Genomic DNA, 19852 nt, shown 5'->3' with positions numbered 1-19852 from the left:
TAACAATTGTACCTATTTATTTAAAACCTAATATTATTAGATATAATTAAAATCTATCTTATAAATAATATTGTAGTGTCCTTTTTAATTAATTCTTTTAAAATTATACGTTATAATATTCTATAAGAATTATAAAAAAAAACTGTCTGTTACGCTAATCCTCAAAATTGCTGAACTGGTTTTGATAGGAACTTTGTTCTTCACCAATAGATCTGGTGATATGGTGACAAAAGCTTCGTCTAGTTTTTGAAACAATATATGCCTTTTCTGTTATTATATTCAGGAACGGACGGAAATAATTTATTAATATTATTTTTCGTTCGTCATTTATTAGTTAATTTGGTGTGACAATTCTCTATCGTTTTTCTTATGTCTTTGGTTTCCCAGACCTCGAAATTGCTATTGAGATGGCATCTCCAGAGTCACTTTTAGAGTTACTTATAGCAGCATTGCCATTGCAATTATCACAGGGTAATTTGCCAAAATCGTCTTCATTATCTTGTCTTAAGTCCTGAGAATGTGGGAAATTCTGTGATCCAGGTCCCCAATTGTTTCCAAATCTATGATGCCAGGGTGGAGGAGGTCCTGGTGGCCAGAATGGCGGTGGTGGTGGCCAGAATGGTGGGTGAGGGTGTCCATTTGGTCCACATTCTTCAGTAGATCGCTGCAAGCGGTTAAGGAGGATGCTTTCTAAAAAATAAACATATTTTTTATGAAATATCAATATATTTTATAACATTTTCTTATTATTGTTTATGATTTTCTAAAATTTTACAATATTTATTTAAAAAAAATATTTGGTTATCTCAATCGAAAATTAATTCATATTAATTTTATATTCATAAGCAGTTTATAAAAGTGAACAAATAAAAATGTCAGATAAAAATATCGCCTAAATATTTTTTATTATCTGTATTTAAATTATATATAACTGTCAAAAACTTACGATCATTATCTATGGGCAAACAGCTGGCCACATAAAATGCCGCGAAAAATAAAAAGCCTAACCTCAACATTCTGGTGTGTTTCGGAGATATGCTAAAATAACGGAGATGCAACAAATTTTATACCTTTCAACAATGTTTATTAGACAAATTGACAGTCTTACTAAGAATTCCTAATAACGCCTAGATGATAATAAAAAATGTAAAGTGATATTAAATCAGATTACATATCCTCAAAGTTTGTTTTTGATGTAATATGTTTGTTGTACAATGTTTGTCGATTAAATTAGTGATTTAAAAAGGATTTTCCAATGTAAACTACAAAATTATATATAGTAATATCCGTATTGACTACGACAGCTCTGGGTAATTTTTATGAAATGCTTACTGTGTAAACTAAGATTTAAGTATCTCTTCTTTGGAAGGAGATGTTAACTTAATTTATTATTAGATTGTTAAATAATTAACATGTTTAAATACAAAATCAAATGTGTCCCTAAGCGCAAATCTCGACAAAAACGGCTCGACCAAACGGCTACTTTTTATATTTTTGTAAAGACAGTTTTTACGGAGAGAAAACTGTCGCAAGGCATATCCGGGCGGTGATGGGGCACTATAATATTTTAATATCTATATAGGGGGTAGGGGTAGGATTTAGGGTTTTAATAGTAATTACTAATTATCATAAAATTCTTTTAATGTATAAAGATGAAGAGTTGGAGTTTGAAATTAAAGGAAAAGAAATAAGGATTGTAAGGAAAATTGTTTCTATAATTAAAAGTATCATCTCTATAAAATTTGTTTTGTTATTTTTAATTTGTCTATAAAATGTTTTGTTTTACAAAAAAAATCTTGAATACGGTCAACACGTCAATATAAAGGCAATTTGTTTATAAAGTGTCTTTGCTAAGATTTTATTTATTAAACAAACAACCGATTTGATTTACGTTTAATTTGTATGAAGTTTACTAGTTTACTTTCGTAATATTTAGAGGTAGATGATCCTATAATAATTACTCTAAACACGTCTTACTACTAACCCTGGTAATAATTATACAATCTAGATCTATTTTTTCATTCATTGACCTTAATGAGAAACGTATTTATACTATTTTGGAATCAAAAAAGAAACACCCCTAGACTAAATAAAAAAATGATAAATACAATTCTGGAGGAGGGAAGGAATAAATAAATAAATAAAAGGAAAGCAGGGAGCCGCTGGATGCAGGCCGCCGGTGACCGGTCGTACTGGAAATCCTTGAGGGAGGCCTTTGTCCAGCAGTGGACGTCCCACGGCTGAAACGAAATAAAATTCTTGGCTTAATTCTTCTTGTGCTAAAAAAATAAGGGAAAAAAGTTCGATAACATCTGTAAAATTATTGGCTATTGCCAATCCTATCTACTAATATCATCTATATATATAAAAGAAAGTCTGTATGTTCCAACACTTATAACTCGAGTTCTACTGAACCAATTTTCATGGTTTTAGATTCGTTGGATTTGTCTCCGTCCAGAAAAGAAGAATAAATCATAAAAACAACAAAAACTAGACGAATAAATATTTTCCCAAAATTTTGATTTTCGTACATGTCAATCATTAGTTGTCAATCCTGTCAAATACGGAAAATAATGTTTGACATTCATGCGTTCAAAAATGTATTATGTGTAAAATAATAAAAAATTAAAAAGGGTGAATAAATATCGTTTGTATTTATTTTAAAATCAATTATTAAAAAGTGCAATAAAAGCAGATACATAAAAATTCCTCAAATGTTTGTGTTTACGCGTGTTTTCAGAAATTAATAAGGTATTTTTGTGGGGAAACTAACCAAGAAGTTTAGTTCGATTAATTATTCAAAAAATTCTATAAAAATGTAAAAATTCTGACAATTATTTGTTGCGATTTCGTCGACTGCGTCAACAATATTGCTATCAAATTGCTATAAACAAGCTAAATTGCGTTTTGAAGATTACATCCATTTATGCGATGCAATTAGCACAGAAGAAGGTGCAGAATATGTTGGTCTATTGATTATTTTACCGGCGACATACCTACACAGGTAGCCCAAGTGAATATGCGCAAGATGCAATGACATAATAATATGTTCGTCATTATGGTCGGCCAGATTTATACATTACATTTATATGTAATCCGAAATGGATGGAAATTATTCAACTGCTGCTTCCCGGACAAATATCAAGTGATCGGCACGACATCACCACACGTGTTTTCAAGCAAAAAATCCGATCACTGATGAGTTACATTAATGGAACACATCTTTGGGATTATTCAATGATGGATGTATTCAATCGAATGACAACAATCTGGCTTGCAGCATGCACACATTTGAATTTGGTTAGTCGAAAGGATTCGGGCAGATAAAATATATGAGTGTGCGGGGATTGCTAATCCTGAAACCGATCTAGACCGACATAACGTTGTTATCACGAATATGATTCATGGACCGTGTGACATCATCAACCACCAATCACCATGCATAGTTGACAGTGAGTGTACCAAAAGGTATCCACGAAAATTGATGGCAGAGACCATCACAGGCAACGATGGTTACCCACTGTATCAGCGTCGATCGCCCAATGATAATGGTAAAATTATTATCACAACTAAAGTGAAACGAAACGATGGCGTGGTCGATAACAGTTAAAGAATGAAAAGAGTTAATCCATGCTGCACAAATTATTAAAATTCAGTCATTTTTCTCTGAGACGTGTTTGAATTAATAAAATAAAATACTATTACATATCAATCCATATAAATATTTATTTTGTATCATTGTATTACGTTCATCAAAGCCTAAATTAGTTCAGCTAAAAGGTATTAACAAAACATTCATTGACAGGGCGGTACAAAGTTCGCCGGGACAGCTAGTAATTCATAAATGCGAAAAATAATTGTGAGGATGGATGTTTGTGTATGTGTGTATGTTTGTTACCCTTTCACGCAAATACTACTGAACATTGATTACACTGAAATTATACTTTTTATCCAGGAAATCCCACGGGAACGGGAAATATGCGGGTTTTCCTTTGATTACGCGTGCGAAGCCGCTGACGGAAAGCTAGTAGAAATTATAACTTGTAATTTTGTTTCAATAATTATAGGTAATGGAAATAATGTATAACTTATAAGCTATTGCTGCTATTTGGATATATTTGGGAAAATATTTTTATATATTTTACCATTGATCTTATTCTTCATAATGAAAATTTTATTAAAAGAAAATTCAATAAAGTTTATATTAACTAAACAAAAAAAAATTTAAAATTAAATTATACAGGGAAGCCGCCAAAATTTTATAATTATGGTTTGTAAGTGATGCAAATCCTACATTTCAATGAACAAAAAAATTGAGATAATTTTTACTACATTCTTTTTGTAATCTCGAAGTGAAGATCAAGTTTTTTACTAATTAAGTATTAAATTTTTAGTTTACTACCATTCAAACATTCTTTAAAATTTTATTACATATTAATACTATGAGTAAGTACTTATTTTGAAATAAAAAAATGTAATTCTGTGTGATTATATTTTAAGAGAAAAGGTTTTCTAAATGTTGCTGAATTAATAGACATAATAACTGGACATGTAACTTAAAATGGGTATAGAGTAAAGGCATATCAAAACAATAAAAATAAATTTATAAACAGCGATTTATTCTCATTAATAATTATTACAACATAACACAACAATTTACATTGATTTAACCCCCGATAGAAACGGCGACTGCGTTGCCGTTATGACTCCTAGCGTTACTAAGGGCATAACCGCCTTTACCACCGCAAGTACTGCACCCAGCGTTCTGCGCTGACTCTAACCCTTGTGAAGCGAGGTTCAGAGCTCCACTAAGTGATGCAGATACGTCCTTGCTACCTGAGCTAGATCCACTAGCCTGCGATCCACTAGCTACACCTGTTTGTTCATTACTATCAGCTGCCTGGTATTTGGAGCTTCCGAAACCGTTACCGCTTCCATAACCGTGGCTAAAGCCGTGACCATGACCATATACATAGCCTCCTTGACCGCCAAACTGCGATCCGGTTTGCTGTTGACCTAATCCGAAGCCTCCTTGTGTAGATCCTTGGCTGTTAGCACTTGAGCCAGCTAAAGCACCGCCATTTCCGCTGGATTGTTGACCAAGTCCAGAAGCCTGTTGACTTTGTTGTCCAAAGTCACTGCTCTGTTGAACTTGTTGTCCAAAATCACCACTTTGAGCACTTCCATATCCATGTTTGGAACCTTGACCGTGACCAAAACCGAATCCAAAACCACCTTGACTGCCAGAGCCAGTTTGTTGTTGTCCTGATGATCCGCTTCCTTGTGCAGCAGCAGAGGCTTGGCTATTCGCACCCGAACCAGCTAATCCTCCATTATTTCCGCTAGCTTGTTGACCTTGTTGTCCAAAGCCACTACTGTGTTGTGTTTGTTGTTCTAAATTGCCACTCTGGGAACCGTGGCCATGGCCAAAACCGAATCCGTAACCACCTTGACCACCAAAACCAGAACCAGATCCAGATTGTTGCTGTTGACCGGATAGACCAAAACCACTTTGAGAATTAGAAGAGGCTTGGCTGCTAGCAGAAGATCCAGCAAATCCAGCACCACTTCCACCTTGATTTTGTCCAAATCCACCGACTTGATTTAGTTGTCCAGCTCCAGAACTCTGTCCTAATCCATTACTTTGTTGTGTTTGTTGTCCTTGTTCATAATGTTGATTAAAGCCACCTTGCCCGCTTTGTTTATCAAATCCACCAGCTTGTTGACTTTGCTGTTCAAATGCACCACCTTCTTTATGTTGATGGGCAAATCCACCTCCTTGTTGTTTTTGTTGGCCGAATTCACTTTCAGATTCATGACCGTTAATCAACGCAGCCCCTTGACCTTCGTCACCACCTTGACCAAAGGAAGAGCTTTCAGAATGAGAACTACTGAAACCGCCCTGTCCCTGTGACTGAGCATCATTATTTCCAGCACCAGCACCTGTAGCACCAAAACCATCCGTTTGACCTTGGCTTCCTCCTTGTCCTGCAAATCCACCTTGTGCGCCAAACGTTTTCTGTCCTCCAGCTTTGAAACTGAAGTGGGATTCTTTGACCTTTTTGAACGAAGAGAATTCTCCGAAACCGCCTCCTACAGATTTTCCACCAAAGGCACCCCCTGATTGACCACCAGCGGCACCTCCGTTTCCACTACTGGCTCCTTCAGATCCGCCAAAAGCACCACCGGACTGAATATTGTATTGACCCGATTGGTCTTCATCACATCCTTCAGCTTGCCCACCAGGTGCAACAGATGCTAATGATAGGGCCTCTCCAGTGTTTTGTCCAGCATTAGCAGAAGCAGATGCTCCACTAAATACTCCTTGAGCACGGCCATCAGTAGACTTTGCTATTCCGCTCCAATTCTTCGTGTGAAAGAATGGGAATGGTGGAGGCGGCGGTGGCGGTAACGGTGGGTGGTCCAGGAAACCTGAAAATAAATTAATTGTATTAAAGCTCATATATACTGACATAATGAAGTACATATCTATAAAAAATAGACATAATTAGTTAAAGTAAACTTCACATATTGGTGTTTTCGGAGCTTCATAGTTAACTACGTCATTACTCTCAGCGTTTATTAAAAGGCTCATTGTATAAACTTTAAGTAATTACAATTGCAATTACCTGGATATCCATGCGCTGCTCCAAGAGCAGCACAAATTGCTACAGTTAAAAATAACACACTCAATTTTGTCATCTTGTTGAGATCGCTGTGCAGTCTGACCTAGTACAGCTCGATGCTATCATTTTATAGCCAGCATAAATAGGCAAATCCTGCTTTCCAAGAATATTTAGTTTTAGTCAACCTGATAAGTGATAATAAACACGGTCAATATAACACCGGTCTAAGAAAACTCACACGAGTTGTTAGATTTGTCTAAAATGTATATAAATTGATAAGGTTGGAAAAACCCGCTTTATAATTTTTTCATTTTATTAAGATCTGATTTTCCGACCATGTAGTGAAAGGAAATTCCCATGGAAATGAAAGGTTATATCACTCTCTGACCTCCAAATTCTAGCCATAAATCCATTAATACGACATGAAAGAAACAGAGAAATAAATATAGGTACTTTCGCATTAATAATAGGATAGTTCTAATTATTTTTTTTTTAATTTGACAAGGTCACTCTTCCAAATATCAGTTAAACCATCATCAGAATTTGACTTTATTTTTCTTTTAAGTCGGTTTAGTTCTTCTTAATCCTCTCAACAATCTTGTTTATCCTTAGTAAAAAAAATTATTCGTATTAAAATTAAATTCCTAGAAATAATTGATGTCCATTTCATTCGTGTTAATTAACAGACATTAGCAGAAGGTAGATTCACGTCGATGCATTTTAATACATATTTGTTATAAAACAACTAACCAAAGCTAGCCCATATTATAATAAGATCAACTTCGTTATAAAAACTTCTAATTATTCTGACAGAAAACAATTAGTTATAAATTTGGTTTATGTATAACCCACAATTTTTTCTTAATTCCAATTATGTACAAAGCGATGTGTTCTAGGATCGCTTAAAATTATATTCTAGTATGTTCTCAGTCTCAGAACAGATTAACATTACCTACAATTAAAATAAAAGAATAAAAATAAAAATATAACCTACTATCTTATTTCGTTTCAATTCTAGTAATATTTGTTCAAGCAATACACACTCTAATAACTTTGATTGTATAAAACGAGAGAATATTTCAACTTATATGTCAGTCGCCGCCAAGTGTTACTAAAAATGGCGCGTTTTAACTTAATTTGTTTAACATTTTTGGTGATTTTGGGAGTTGCTCTTTCAGGTGATAATATTAATAAGATGTTATCGAATTATTGATATTGGTTATGGAGTTTTGCCTTAGTTGGAAGTGATATTAATAAGCACAGCTTCACTGTTCAAGCAATTCACTGTTCTTAATAATCTTATCTCATTTTATAAGAACCTACCTATAAATTATTAAAAAGGATGTGAATATAATCGATATACATTTAACACAGACCTAATAAGCAAAGATTTAAATGACTTTAAATTAACGATTTAATCCGTTTATCAATGTCAGCTAAGTTTCCCAATGATCCTTATTCGTGTGTCTAAATTATTTCGTGTAATAATTACTACGAGGTATATAAATATTACTTCGTTACAGGTGTACGATTACCTCGATCTCCTCAATTTGGTGGTAGACCAGGAGGTTTTGGCCAAGGTGGTTTCGGCCAAGGCGATTTCGGCCAAGGCGGTTTCGGCCAAGGTGGTTTCGGCAATGGCGGGTTTGGGCAAGGTGGTTTTGGCAATGGCGGCTTTGGACAAGGTGGTTTCGGGAACGGCGGGTTTGGACAAGGTGGATTCGGACAACAGGGTTTTGGACAAGGTGGTTTCGGACAAGGTCGTGGACAAGGTGGCTTCGGGCAAAGGGGCTTTGGACAGGGTGGCTTTGGCAACGGTGGTTTTGGACAAAACGGTTTTGGCCAAGGTGGTTTTGGACGGGGTTTTGGAGGATAAATTGAGTGATTTATGAGAGAACTACATAACGGTTTCGATTGAGATGATTGATTTAATAATGTACTCGGCTAACAGATACAGTATTTTTTATTTATTTTTTAAACTACGTTGTACATGTTGTATATTATAATAATATGTTTTTATGTGATACTAATGTTATTTAATAAATGTATAAAATGTTTAAAGCTTTTTATTTATTAAAGTATTTACCTATGAACCTTTGAACCTACCATGTATAAAATTTAGCACCTATGTAACTATTTTTATAATCTGAAACAAAGACAGAAAATGAAAAAACTAACAGAGTTTTATTTGAAATCTGGTCTCCTCTGATTATTTGATAATTATTTGACTTATTAGTAGTTGACTTATTGTATTAGTAGATACATTTTAATAAATGTTACAAAAACTAAGTAAAACTCATCCAGTTAATATTATTATCATTTGTGTGATAAAAACATCGCATTATTCCAAAAAAAAATCTAGTTGTTCTGTTAGAAACAGTTTTATATATTTTGTAACTCAATATATTTCATTCATTCTAATATAAATCTAAATTATAAACATTGTAATGTAAGATGTGCTAATTTCATATGCGAGGGTGTTCTATGTAAATGGTTTTCAAGTACAGTTCAATTATAATGCACTCAGACGTTGTGGATGACGTCATAACAAATACCAATAGGTATATGTGTTTGCTTTTCAATTCTGTGGGATTTTCGCGGTATTAATTTGTACAAATCCTTGAAATATTTAGCAAATTATATAAATAAACAAATGTAGGTCACCTTTTCATTATAATTATGCACTTCTAATAAGAATTGAACTTGAAATATTATTTGTAGTATTTTTGTATCTCCTCTGGGATATGTCGACATAAAAAAGACGGTGTTTCTTTTATTTGTAACCCAGTTAAAAAAGGCAAACTGAAGAAAGTATTTCTTAAAACTTTTAATAAATCAAATATATTTACATGTACTCCTTATTTTAAGAAATTGAAATTATTAACTCACACAAAATGACTTTGTAACAACAGGTTTCAAACGAGATACGTTCAAAAATAATCGATTTAAATGTAACCATCCATACTAATATTATAAATGCGAAAGTAATTCTGTCTGTCTGTCTGTTACTCAATCACGCCTAAACTACTGAACCAATTTGCATGAAATTTGGTAAGGAGATACTTTGATACCCGAGAAAGGACATAGGCTACCTTTTATTGCGAAATATGTACAACGGGCGAAGCCGGGGCGGACCACTAGTAGGTTAATAAGGTCAAAGGTACCTACTTAAATAAAAAATTTTTTTTTTATCTTTTACACGTTTATTAATTAATAATTTTCTGTCACATATTACACAATTATTTTTAGACCGTTTAAATAATGAAATCAATAAAGTCAATCGAAACTGTTATGTTATAAATACATTTTTTGTGAGCTTTTCAAATTATCCACTCCTTCAAAACCACCATTGCTATTTATTTTCCAAGACCACCTAATCCGAAACTGCCGTTGCCGAAAGCGCCTTTTCCGAAGCCTCCAAAGCCTCCCCTAGAGCCACTTTGCCCGAAACCGCCACTTCCAAAACTTCCTTGGCCGGAACCTCTTTGCCCAAAACCAGAACCACCCAGTCTACCACCAAATTGAGGTGATCGGGGTAATCGCACACCTACAACGAATTGATACAAATAGTTACACGTTACATAACATAAATTAATTGACAAATTTTGAGCAGTTGATGAAACTGGAACTTGGAAATAAAATCTTTCGTCACATTGATATTTACTTTTTATGAGCAGGGTTTGTATGATTTCGCCACAACTTACGAGGTAATTACATCGGCAAATGTATATTATTAGAATATTATTCTTTATTTAATATTTTATAGAAAGGTCTTCAGAAATCAAAATCAGAATACTGATCTTAAGTTATGGAAATTAAGAACAAGTTTAAAAATTTAGAAAACTTCTTGAATTCTAATCGTCGGGCCAAGTAGGGACTGGAAATAAACAAACATAAGAAAGAACAACAAAACAGCAAAAAATCAAGGCATTCGTTAAACTGAGAACTGTTGCTAATCCATACTAATATTATAAATGCTTAAGTAATAAGTAACTGTCTGTCTGTCTGTTACTCAATCACGCCTTAACTACTGAACCAATTTGCATGAAATTTGGTATAGAGATATTTTGATACCCGAGAAAGGACATAGGATAGGTTTTATCCCAGAAATTCCACGGGAACGGGAACTATGCGGGTTTTTCTTTGACTGCGCGGGCGATGCCGCGGGTGGAAAGCTATTTATATAATATTTACTCGTATTTCAAATGAGAAAAACACAAAATTTATATCAAAATATCTCATTATTACCTACTATCACCTGCAAGAGCAAGTCCCAAAATCACCAAACATATTAAGCAAATTAATTTAAAATGCCCCATTTTATTAACACTTGGCTGCAACTGAAATATAAGTTTAAGTATTCTTCCATTTTATACAACAACAATGTTAGATTAATATGTATTAGGTACTGAAATTAAAACGATAAAACGTAATAAAATCGTACTTAAGGTTTTTATTTGGTATTATTTTTAAAATAATTGTTATTAATTGTATTTAGGAAGTCTATCCTTGAGTTACTAGGTAAGTATGTACTTCTAAATGACAGCCACCATGATGAAAATAAAATATCTAGAATTTTTTTAAAATTCAGCAGCAAATTCAGCTATTTGTTTTTTTTTTATCAAAATTAACAGGAAAGTGGTTACTTGGGTAGATAGTGCATATATTTTCACTTAGATTGTGAATTAAATGTTGTGAGCTGATTCTTGTATCACCTATGTGGAAGCGATTATAGTTTCAGGTTTAATCGATGATCTGCAAGAACTCATTTTGTAATTATCCTTCATTCGTGTTTACCTTCATTCCTGTAATAATCTATTGCATTATTAAACTATTGTATAGCTTCTATCGCGGGCCTTGAGCGCGGGGACCGAATTTGAAAAAAAAAGAAAAATCTACGTAACAGATATTTTAAATGTTAGCTGAATCTTCATTTGGGTAATTCACAAAAGCCCTTTTCTTAAACTTTGAGCCTTGTATATTTTTTTTAAAATAATGCATTTATTAATATTAATAATTTTTATCTTGATTATTGATCAAGTCTCTATATACCTACATATTATGATTCGAGTCGATTTGATTACACATAATTACAAAAAATACATTTATACATATTTAGACATAGTTTCGTCAAATTTTGTTCTACATGTTTTATGTGTGAAATAGTCAGGAAGTAATCGTAATTGTGTACCTACGTCTCATATATTGCAAGTAAAAAAACACAACGTAGGAGGTAATTATTTATTTAAAAACAAAAAGATCACAAATTCGGACGGTTTTACAGTCTTATACATCAATTTGATCATTTGCCAAAGGAGTTAGCACTGGAGCTCGACTGCGCACCACCTCTTCCTGCACTAATGCTGACACTCTTCGAAATGCTAATGGACGGACCACCTCCTGGACGGTTGAAACCGGGACGGCCGAAACCGCCTTGTCCGAAACCACCTTGACCGAAACCGCGTTGTCCGAAACCGCCTTGTCCGAAACCGCCTTGTCCAAAACCGCCTTGGCCAAAACCGGGACGAGGTGGGCCGGGGTTAAATCGGTTCCCACCAAAAGCTCCTGCCTGGGCGCTTGCACTGGCCCCTCCAAACTGTGGAGATCTGGCTACCCGAGCTGTAAAGATAATATTATAATGTCAACTTGTGGGTAGAGGTAGAGGTGTACAATTATACATGTCATAGTAAGTTTAGTTTAAATATAGCATTATTTTGCATTATAAAACAAGGTTTGGCCGATGGCCGCCTTAAAATTGAAAGGCGCAATGTTCTGCCATGGGCTTTAACATTTGAAAGTATATACAGGGTGTCCCACTGTTGGTATACTAAGCTCAATGGAGGTTATAGTTTTGCATACGCTGAGTACGTAAAAAATACTTATAAAATTCCAGACGCATTTTTTTTTCAAATAGATGAATTCTTAAAACTCTATGTCTACACCCATAACAAGCAACCCGCCCAACTTTGCCACCAGCACGTGAGCTATCGTTTAAGATTATGTTTTTATAGACAAAATGCTCACATTAGAGAAGCGGTATATACCGGCTGCATGAAGCTAGAGAAGAAAACATGGATTTTCAGGAAAAATTTAGCAAAAAATTTTTGACGTAATTTTGTTGTTTCAGTATTTTTTACGTGATCAGTGTATGCAAAACTACAAGGCCCTTCGCGCTTAGTATACCAATAGTGGGACACCCTGTATAGAGGTGGATTTGAAAATGAATGGTCTTTAGCCAAGATAAATAGAATTTCGGATGCAGATAGATTATATTATGCTATATATTATTTTGGTTTAAAGCTTGCCAGATGAGATTTCAGAGTTTTTATCAAGATCATAAACCTTCAGACACCAATATTTTGGGAAAATTTTGTAGTTCACTACGAAAAAATACCACTTACAAATTAAAATAATTTGGAAAATCCAAAAGTGCACGCCTCATAATTTTTTTTTAATAAATATTTATTAATTATTATTTTTGTTTATTTAATAACAATTAAACCACATCGAATCAGACCCTGAAAAATGAAAGGGTTCTATTCCTGAGCATACTCAAGCGTAAGAGAAAAAAAAAGACTCGATTAGTAAAGTATTTCGGTCGCTATCGTGTTAACAAGAAAAAGGATCCGCACATACAGACACACGGACGTCCAAGACAGAACTTTTTTAAACTGTTTTTTAACTAGTTTAAATAACAAAAATGACATCAAAAATATCATGAACGTTAAAAATAGTGTTTTTTCTTAATATGTGTGTGTATGTATTATCTTACAAGTGCAATGTATGATACATAAAGACATTTTAAGTTTGAAAAATCAGATGTTTTGCGCGAAGTGACAGTAGCACGCCTCAACGCTTCGCTTATGAGGCGTGCAATAATAAAATTTGCATCTAAATATACGTACGTATTGACGTTTATTTCCTACTTGATAAGAACTATTTAAATTCTATGTAAATAATGTGATAATATTATTTTTAAGTTGTTTTTATTACCCCAGCATAATTATTGATTATGACGTAAAACCATGTGAACATTATAAGTGATAGCTCTACATGCTGTCTAATTAAGTATACATGCATATGTATTTCAGAATAATTTACACAAAAAATGGTTTTACAAATACAGATGCATAAATTACTAACGCAATATTGAGAGTCTTGTCAATTCGTAAACACTAGGTACCCCTAAAGGCGAATAGAAATGGAAACTTGTAATATACAGGTGTGATCTTTAAGTGTGCACAGGCGATTATTCCGTAACTATTGCAGGTATCAAAAAACATTAAACTGATTTCTCTTTTTATTCTTAAAAAGTTATTATTGCTATTTTACTCATTGGGTTCAGTTCTTTCGATATCAATTTAAAGATTTTTGATATCTGCAATAGTTACGGAATAATCGCCTGTGCACACTTAACGATTACACCCAGTATAGGCTATAGTAACATTATTATTGAATAGATAATATTTAAAGGTAAACATAAGTATCTATTGTACACAGTCTGGATTCTGGATACCAACTCTATCCCAATTTGTATTTATTAAAATCAATTAAAAAGTACCTGCATGGCTTATTCCAAGGACTACCAAAATCAAGACACAGATTAAATTTAACCGACTCATTTTGTTATCACACTGTCACTAACGCAAAGAACATGATGCCTCAATTTATATGTAATCACTACAATACTTCCACTTCACAGCTATGTGTATATTAGTATAGATTCCACATCATCACAAGTTATATTATTGGCCAGTGTAAGACGACACCGCTCAATCTATACTAATATTAAAAAGTTTGTTTGTTCGCTTGACCGCTAATCTCTGTAACTACGAGTCTGATTTGAAAAATGATTTCACTGTTAGATAGTCCATTTATCAAGGAAGGCTATAGGTTGTATATCATCACACTAAGACCAATAGGATAGGAGTAATTCTGGTAAAACCGTAAGGCACATCTAGGTAATGATATGTTAAGGAGGGATCAAGTTATACTGGTGTAATGATGCGAATTTTGGCAGTCTGTTTGTGTTTGTTTTCGTTAAGTTTGTTTCCAGGCGACTTTTAGGGTTCAGTTTTTCTTTTATGGAGCATAATTTTGTGTTCTAGAAAAGTATTTTTAACCATAACAGTATCAGTCAAAGATTTATGAATATAAAGAAAATATTTAGTACTGTGGGGTTCGTGTCTTGAAAATGGTTGAAAAATAACTTTTTAAACATAAGTTAACACTTTTCTATTTATTCAGAAATTCGTCGGAATAAAGGTATTACTATATTTTTTATAGTTCTGTAAAGTTATGCAAATATGTCTTTAAAAACGTAAATATTAAACAACGTCGAAAAATAAATTGAATTAAAGCCAGCTTCTTAACAAAATATAGCGAGAAGAGTAAAGAAGGAAAACAAAAATAATATCATACGGAACCCACTGGAATTAAAATCATAACCAATAACCAATAAGTAGGTACTTGGCTATTAAAGTTTATTGACACTGCGGTTTTAGTTAAATATAGAGAAATACACGGGGATTACCTCTGATAAATTTCTGAGCAATATTAGCCGTATATATTTGAACTATTCATTTTCACCATAATTTTCTCAATTCTCAGTGTTGTCAGTTGTTATCAAGAATTTTGTTATGAAATTCATTTCATGGTAGATATACCTAAAGAGCAAGGTCTAAATAATAATAATAATTAAATAAATAAATAAATAAATATTTCAGGACAATTTTCACACACGGCACGATCTGATTCCATACTAAGCTTTCGCTTGTGTTATGGAAACCAGATGGCTGATAAACATACATATATAATTTTAAATAAATACTTATATAGATAATTAACACCCAGACACAGAGCAAACATCTATGTTCATCACACAAATATTTGCCCCGAGTGGGAATCGAACCCACGGCCTCTGGCTTGGAAAGCAGGGCCACTACTAACCAAGCCAACCGGTCAGTCATCAAATTTATTTATTAATAGAACATCAGAGGTCCACTTGTAAGTATTATTTCTTAATTACTATGTTATGTTATACTATGTTAAAAACTGTATTATTGACTAGCTGCTCCGCGCGGTTTCACCCTCGTGGCTCCACTCCTGTTGGTCGTAGCGTGATGATATATGTATAGCCTATAACCTTCCTCGATAAATGGGCTATCTAACATCGAAAGAATTTTTCAAATCGGACCTGTAGATAGTTCCCGAGATTAGCGCGTTCAAACAAATAAACAAACAAACTCTTCAGCTTTATAATATTAGTATAGATTAATGCTAAACATAGCACTCATTACTAAAATTTCTCATAAATGATCGATCACAACAGAAGTCAAAGGAAGCCTTATAGCAGGATTTATGTACTTACATATTGCACAATTGTAGTTTCTACCTTTAAAATGTAAAGTTGCTCACTATGTAAATAGTGTAAATTACTCATTAGCCATTATTTTTTAAATTAAAAAAAAATGAAGCTCCGAACTGTTTATTTGTTTTAAATAATAACAACATTTATTAGGTTTGTGTCAGAGGAAAAATGGGTTTAAATGGCCCTCCATATAACACTGACTATGAATTACAATTGCCTCTATTTTCCCTATTTCTTTATCGCACAGCTTTTATGTTCATTTCCGTTTTCGTCTTTAGTAAGTATAACAATTTACAATACAATAAGTACCGTATTTTATACAAATAGGTATGTTCATAAATTCAGTTGTAATAGGTAGTAGGTACCTATTTATGTTTCAGTTCAGATAATATTTCAAAACGATTTCATCAAAAATAAACAACAAGTAGGGTTGCAACAATTTATTCATAAAACACAACACATTGAAACATCAAACGAACAAAACACAAACTTATTTTAATTATCTTCCATTCTATATTTAAATTTTAGAACGCACAACAATCCAATCCTCATCATTTCAATTACAAAAATATACCAGTCTATACAAAACAGATCATTTGCCCACAGCATTCGAGCTAGCTTGAGCAACACCTCCTGTACTGATACTAACACTCTTTGCTATGCTCAAGCCTCCTCCGAAACCACTTCCTTGGCCATGTCCATGTGAAGGCGGATAGAAGCCGTTACCAAAACCACCATAAGGCGGTGGAGGTGGTGGGGGCGGGTAAAAACCACCCCCAAAAGGCGGCGGAGGTGGTGGAGGCGGGTAAAATCCACCCCCAAAAGGCGGTGGAGGTGGTGGAGGCGGAGGGGGTGGATAGAACCCATGTCCAAAGGGTGGTCTAGGTGGATAGAAACTGTGTCCGAATGGTCCGCCAAACCCACCCCCTATTGCTAATGCATTTGATTGCGCAAACTGAGGCGACCGCTCGACTCGATTTGCTGAAATAAAAACATTTTTACGTAGATATTTGCTAAGCAAAATATAAATATTTAAAAAAATCATTTCTATATATAAATGGTCAAAATCTCTGATTACTTTGTGCTACTAAAAATACATAAAATTGAAAAAAATATATACGGTCGAATTGAGAACGTCCACCTTTTTTTGAAGTCAGTTAAATATTGAATCGGTCAATATTGAAGTCGACAAATTATAGTTCCTATACGTGATATGTCTTAGAAAAAAGTTACCTGCATTTGCTATACTAAAAATAACGATGAAAAACGAGCAAAATGTTAAAAGACGGGCCATTTTTCTGTCTGGCTTATTCTCAACGCTGAAAATTGTACTGACGGCAATATGACATGTTATTTATATAAAAGCAACAATACTTCTATTAACACCTGTGTGATTATTGTTATATCACACCTTATGTATTTCTTCAATATAGTAAATACCCGATGATGCGCGTGGATTGATAAAAAACCCATATAAATTAATTGGTATTGCTCCTGTTGTTATCATGAAGGATTATACTTTAGTACATTGCTTTTAAATTATTAAAAACTTTTTACGTATTTAAAGCGGTCAATAATAATATTTTAAAAAGACTGAAGACGACAATTAACTTTTGAGAAACTAGTCCTCAAGTTATTATTATTTCAGTTTTTAGGTTACTATGAACTTATTCCAACTTATTAAATCAAAATAAAACAAAAAGAAAAACTCAAATCGAAAAATGAAACAAAATGCAAAAAGCCAACATCACGCGGTGTTCCCAGGCGGTCACCCATCCAAGTACTGACCGCGCCCGACGTTGCTTAACTTCGGTGATCGGACGAGAACCGGTGTATTCAACGTGGTATGGACGTTGGCGACAGATGTAACGAAATTGCTTTATATAAATAACTAGCGGTCCGCCCCGGGCCCCGGCTTCGCCCGTGGTACATATTTCGCAATAAAAGGTAGCCTATGTTCTTTCTCAGGGTCTAAAGATTATCTGTGCCAAATTTCATCAAAATCGGTCCAGTAGTTTATGCGTGAAAACCATACATACATACATACAAACCTTTCCTCTTTATAATATTAGTATAGATAATAAAACAATAAAAAAATAAAAATCTTTATTAACCAAAAGTGTAGAACATGCAGTGTACTGGAGATCCAAACAAGGCTGTTGCCTGTGTCTTAATTGGATCTCAGAAACGGTTATAGGTACACACAATGGTAAGGTACCTACTATTCTTAAAATAAATAGTAACCTTCCTCGTAATTCAGACAAAAGCGACTTCATTTCATACTTTTTAGTGATGTAATGATAAAGAAAAATATTAAAAAGAGGTGTATTACTAGATTCCATGAAAAAAATTACTTACGAGATGAGGAATAAAGAATCTAGGTACCTACTTCACAGACTGGTTTACACTCTTTATTACTTATAGAGTAAAATTGATTTTATAATATGCAAACTTTTCTTTTCAATCTTTTAGACGAACCTAAATATTATGATATCTTATAAAACAAACATAGGTTTGGTTATATTTTGATATTGTGTAGTGTGTTACTTCTAGGGTAAAATAAATAATAATACTACAACATGTACTTAATTTAGAATGTTATTGTAACAACATTAACTTTATTAAAAACACAAAAATAACAATTTATTAAAGGCTCCATTAACACGTTATTTTACATCCAATCAAACAAATACAATTTGCAGTCTTCCAATACATTAACATAATTATTATTTATCATCATTTGCCAAAAGAGAAGGCACCAGAGCTGGATTGAGCTCCGCCTCCTGCACCGATACTGACACTCTTCGATACGCTGAGGGAACCTCCGCCAAAACCACCGAATCCAGGTCCAAAGCCCCCGCCAGGTCCGAAGCCCCCGCTGGGTCCGAAGCCCCCACCAGGTCCGAAACCACCGCCGCCATAACCGCCTCCGCCATAACCACCTCCACCGAAACCGCCTCCGCCGTAACCGCCACCGCCAAACAAGGGTCGTATTGGAGAGTACCCTCCATAGGGCCCGCCGAAGCCAGAGCTCGCGCTAGAACTTGCTTGGCTGTACCCAAACTGCGGGGAACGGGCTATACGAATACCTGCAAGTAATTCATTTATTATATCAATAAAATATTTAGATTGTAATGTTTTAGTAGATTAAAATGTTAATAATCTTTTAACAAGATTTAATTGTAAGATTTTAAAATTATTCTAATTATTATTCGTACCTATAGCTTTATCTCAATGAAATTTAATAAATATATATTTGAGCAAAGTTTTTTTTTAATTTATGCTATCTTACTTAGATATACATTTTTCAGGAAGAATATTCTTTCACAAAGAGTCTACGGAATAGAATTATGCTTAAAATTTTGAATTTTGTCCAGTAAACGTAACTGTGTAAGAAAGTGTTAATCTAAGCTAATAATCACTTTTTCACCATTAACTTAATTAACTTAACTTAATGATAATTATAGTTATTTAAATGCTCTATCCAAGTCTCCATCTCATTGTGTTTACGAAATTGGGGGTGCTATTTTTTCAATATACATTGTATGTATGTATTTTTGTCTAAAATCAACAAACCTGCTTGTGATAGTCCAGACATGAGCAAAACACAAACACACACATAAATATAACGAATCATTTTGAACGCACCATATAAGCTCTACATAAACTGACATAAAATATATGATATCATCCATTTATATAATTACAACCATACATTTATGTACTTGGTTGTATTAGCATAGTACACAACCCGGCAGTAACCGATACAATACCAGTATAAAATGAACCATAGTTATCTCATAGTACAGGTAAGCAAGAGGTCACCTTAGTGGTGGTATTGGGAAATTTTTAATTT

General features: G+C 33.8%; 6 protein-coding genes and 1 non-coding gene across 7 annotated transcripts; 1 reads left to right on the top strand and 6 right to left on the bottom strand.

The window, feature by feature from the left end:
• Positions 1–83: 83 nt before the first annotated feature.
• Positions 84–1112, bottom strand: LOC149907467 (uncharacterized). Its single transcript, XM_090102934.1, has 2 exons — positions 947–1112; positions 84–690 (listed from the first exon to the last, which is right to left on the bottom strand). The coding sequence occupies exons 1-2, from the start codon at positions 1014–1016 to the stop codon at positions 368–370; spliced, it is 393 nt and encodes a 130-aa protein (XP_089959060.1). The 5' UTR covers positions 1017–1112; the 3' UTR covers positions 84–367.
• A 3531-nt stretch (positions 1113–4643) lies between these two features.
• Positions 4644–6725, bottom strand: LOC149907466 (uncharacterized). Its single transcript, XM_090103329.1, has 2 exons — positions 6630–6725; positions 4644–6432 (listed from the first exon to the last, which is right to left on the bottom strand). The coding sequence occupies exons 1-2, from the start codon at positions 6700–6702 to the stop codon at positions 4667–4669; spliced, it is 1839 nt and encodes a 612-aa protein (XP_089959455.1). The 5' UTR covers positions 6703–6725; the 3' UTR covers positions 4644–4666.
• A 1005-nt stretch (positions 6726–7730) lies between these two features.
• LOC149907465 (uncharacterized) lies at positions 7731–8687 on the top strand. The gene is made up of 2 exons (XM_090102424.1): positions 7731–7804; positions 8150–8687. The coding sequence occupies exons 1-2, from the start codon at positions 7744–7746 to the stop codon at positions 8500–8502; spliced, it is 414 nt and encodes a 137-aa protein (XP_089958550.1). The 5' UTR covers positions 7731–7743; the 3' UTR covers positions 8503–8687.
• Positions 8688–11853: 3166 nt separating this feature from the next.
• LOC149907464 (uncharacterized) lies at positions 11854–14296 on the bottom strand. Its single transcript, XM_090103375.1, has 2 exons — positions 14188–14296; positions 11854–12245 (listed from the first exon to the last, which is right to left on the bottom strand). The coding sequence occupies exons 1-2, from the start codon at positions 14246–14248 to the stop codon at positions 11929–11931; spliced, it is 378 nt and encodes a 125-aa protein (XP_089959501.1). The 5' UTR covers positions 14249–14296; the 3' UTR covers positions 11854–11928.
• A 2139-nt stretch (positions 14297–16435) lies between these two features.
• LOC149907463 (uncharacterized) lies at positions 16436–17501 on the bottom strand. Its single transcript, XM_090102466.1, has 2 exons — positions 17230–17501; positions 16436–16977 (listed from the first exon to the last, which is right to left on the bottom strand). The coding sequence occupies exons 1-2, from the start codon at positions 17288–17290 to the stop codon at positions 16589–16591; spliced, it is 450 nt and encodes a 149-aa protein (XP_089958592.1). The 5' UTR covers positions 17291–17501; the 3' UTR covers positions 16436–16588.
• A 234-nt stretch (positions 17502–17735) lies between these two features.
• Positions 17736–17854, bottom strand: LOC149907462 (5S ribosomal RNA). The gene has a single exon (XR_016456872.1). It is a non-coding gene; the product is annotated as a 5S ribosomal RNA (ribosomal RNA).
• Positions 17855–18721: 867 nt separating this feature from the next.
• Positions 18722–19685, bottom strand: LOC149907461 (uncharacterized). The gene is made up of 2 exons (XM_090103067.1): positions 19573–19685; positions 18722–19085 (listed from the first exon to the last, which is right to left on the bottom strand). The coding sequence occupies exons 1-2, from the start codon at positions 19631–19633 to the stop codon at positions 18733–18735; spliced, it is 414 nt and encodes a 137-aa protein (XP_089959193.1). The 5' UTR covers positions 19634–19685; the 3' UTR covers positions 18722–18732.
• Between the last annotated feature and the right edge of the window lie 167 nt (positions 19686–19852).

The sequence above is a fragment of the Colias eurytheme genome, chromosome 6 (assembly GCF_061535395.1).
Source record: "Colias eurytheme isolate Ceu_HAF_F1 chromosome 6, ilColEury1 Martin Lab GWU primary, whole genome shotgun sequence".
Taxonomy (NCBI): domain Eukaryota; kingdom Metazoa; phylum Arthropoda; class Insecta; order Lepidoptera; family Pieridae; genus Colias; species Colias eurytheme.
The sequence above is the reverse complement of the archived record's forward strand: the minus strand, read 5'-3'. Positions and strand labels throughout refer to the sequence as shown.

Bases quoted from the DNA above. Each gene is read 5' to 3' on its own strand.
- LOC149907467 (XM_090102934.1), bottom strand. From the start codon at position 1,016: ATGTTGAGGTTAGGCTTTTTATTTTTCGCGGCATTTTATGTGGCCAGC. The intron at 691-946 runs GTAAGTTTTTGA...TTTATTTTTTAG, and splicing joins TTTGCCCATAGATAATGATC to AAAGCATCCTCCTTAACCGC.
- LOC149907466 (XM_090103329.1), bottom strand. From the start codon at position 6,702: ATGACAAAATTGAGTGTGTTATTTTTAACTGTAGCAATTTGTGCTGCT. The intron at 6,433-6,629 runs GTAATTGCAATT...ATTTATTTTCAG, and splicing joins AGCAGCGCATGGATATCCAG to GTTTCCTGGACCACCCACCG.
- LOC149907465 (XM_090102424.1), top strand. From the start codon at position 7,744: ATGGCGCGTTTTAACTTAATTTGTTTAACATTTTTGGTGATTTTGGGA. The intron at 7,805-8,149 runs GTGATAATATTA...ACTTCGTTACAG, and splicing joins TTTGGGAGTTGCTCTTTCAG to GTGTACGATTACCTCGATCT.
- LOC149907464 (XM_090103375.1), bottom strand. From the start codon at position 14,248: ATGAGTCGGTTAAATTTAATCTGTGTCTTGATTTTGGTAGTCCTTGGA. The intron at 12,246-14,187 runs GTACTTTTTAAT...TTATCTTTACAG, and splicing joins CCTTGGAATAAGCCATGCAG to CTCGGGTAGCCAGATCTCCA.
- LOC149907463 (XM_090102466.1), bottom strand. From the start codon at position 17,290: ATGGCCCGTCTTTTAACATTTTGCTCGTTTTTCATCGTTATTTTTAGT. The intron at 16,978-17,229 runs GTAACTTTTTTC...TTTTTATTTCAG, and splicing joins TTTTAGTATAGCAAATGCAG to CAAATCGAGTCGAGCGGTCG.
- LOC149907461 (XM_090103067.1), bottom strand. From the start codon at position 19,633: ATGATTCGTTATATTTATGTGTGTGTTTGTGTTTTGCTCATGTCTGGA. The intron at 19,086-19,572 runs GTTTGTTGATTT...AATTACTTGCAG, and splicing joins GTCTGGACTATCACAAGCAG to GTATTCGTATAGCCCGTTCC.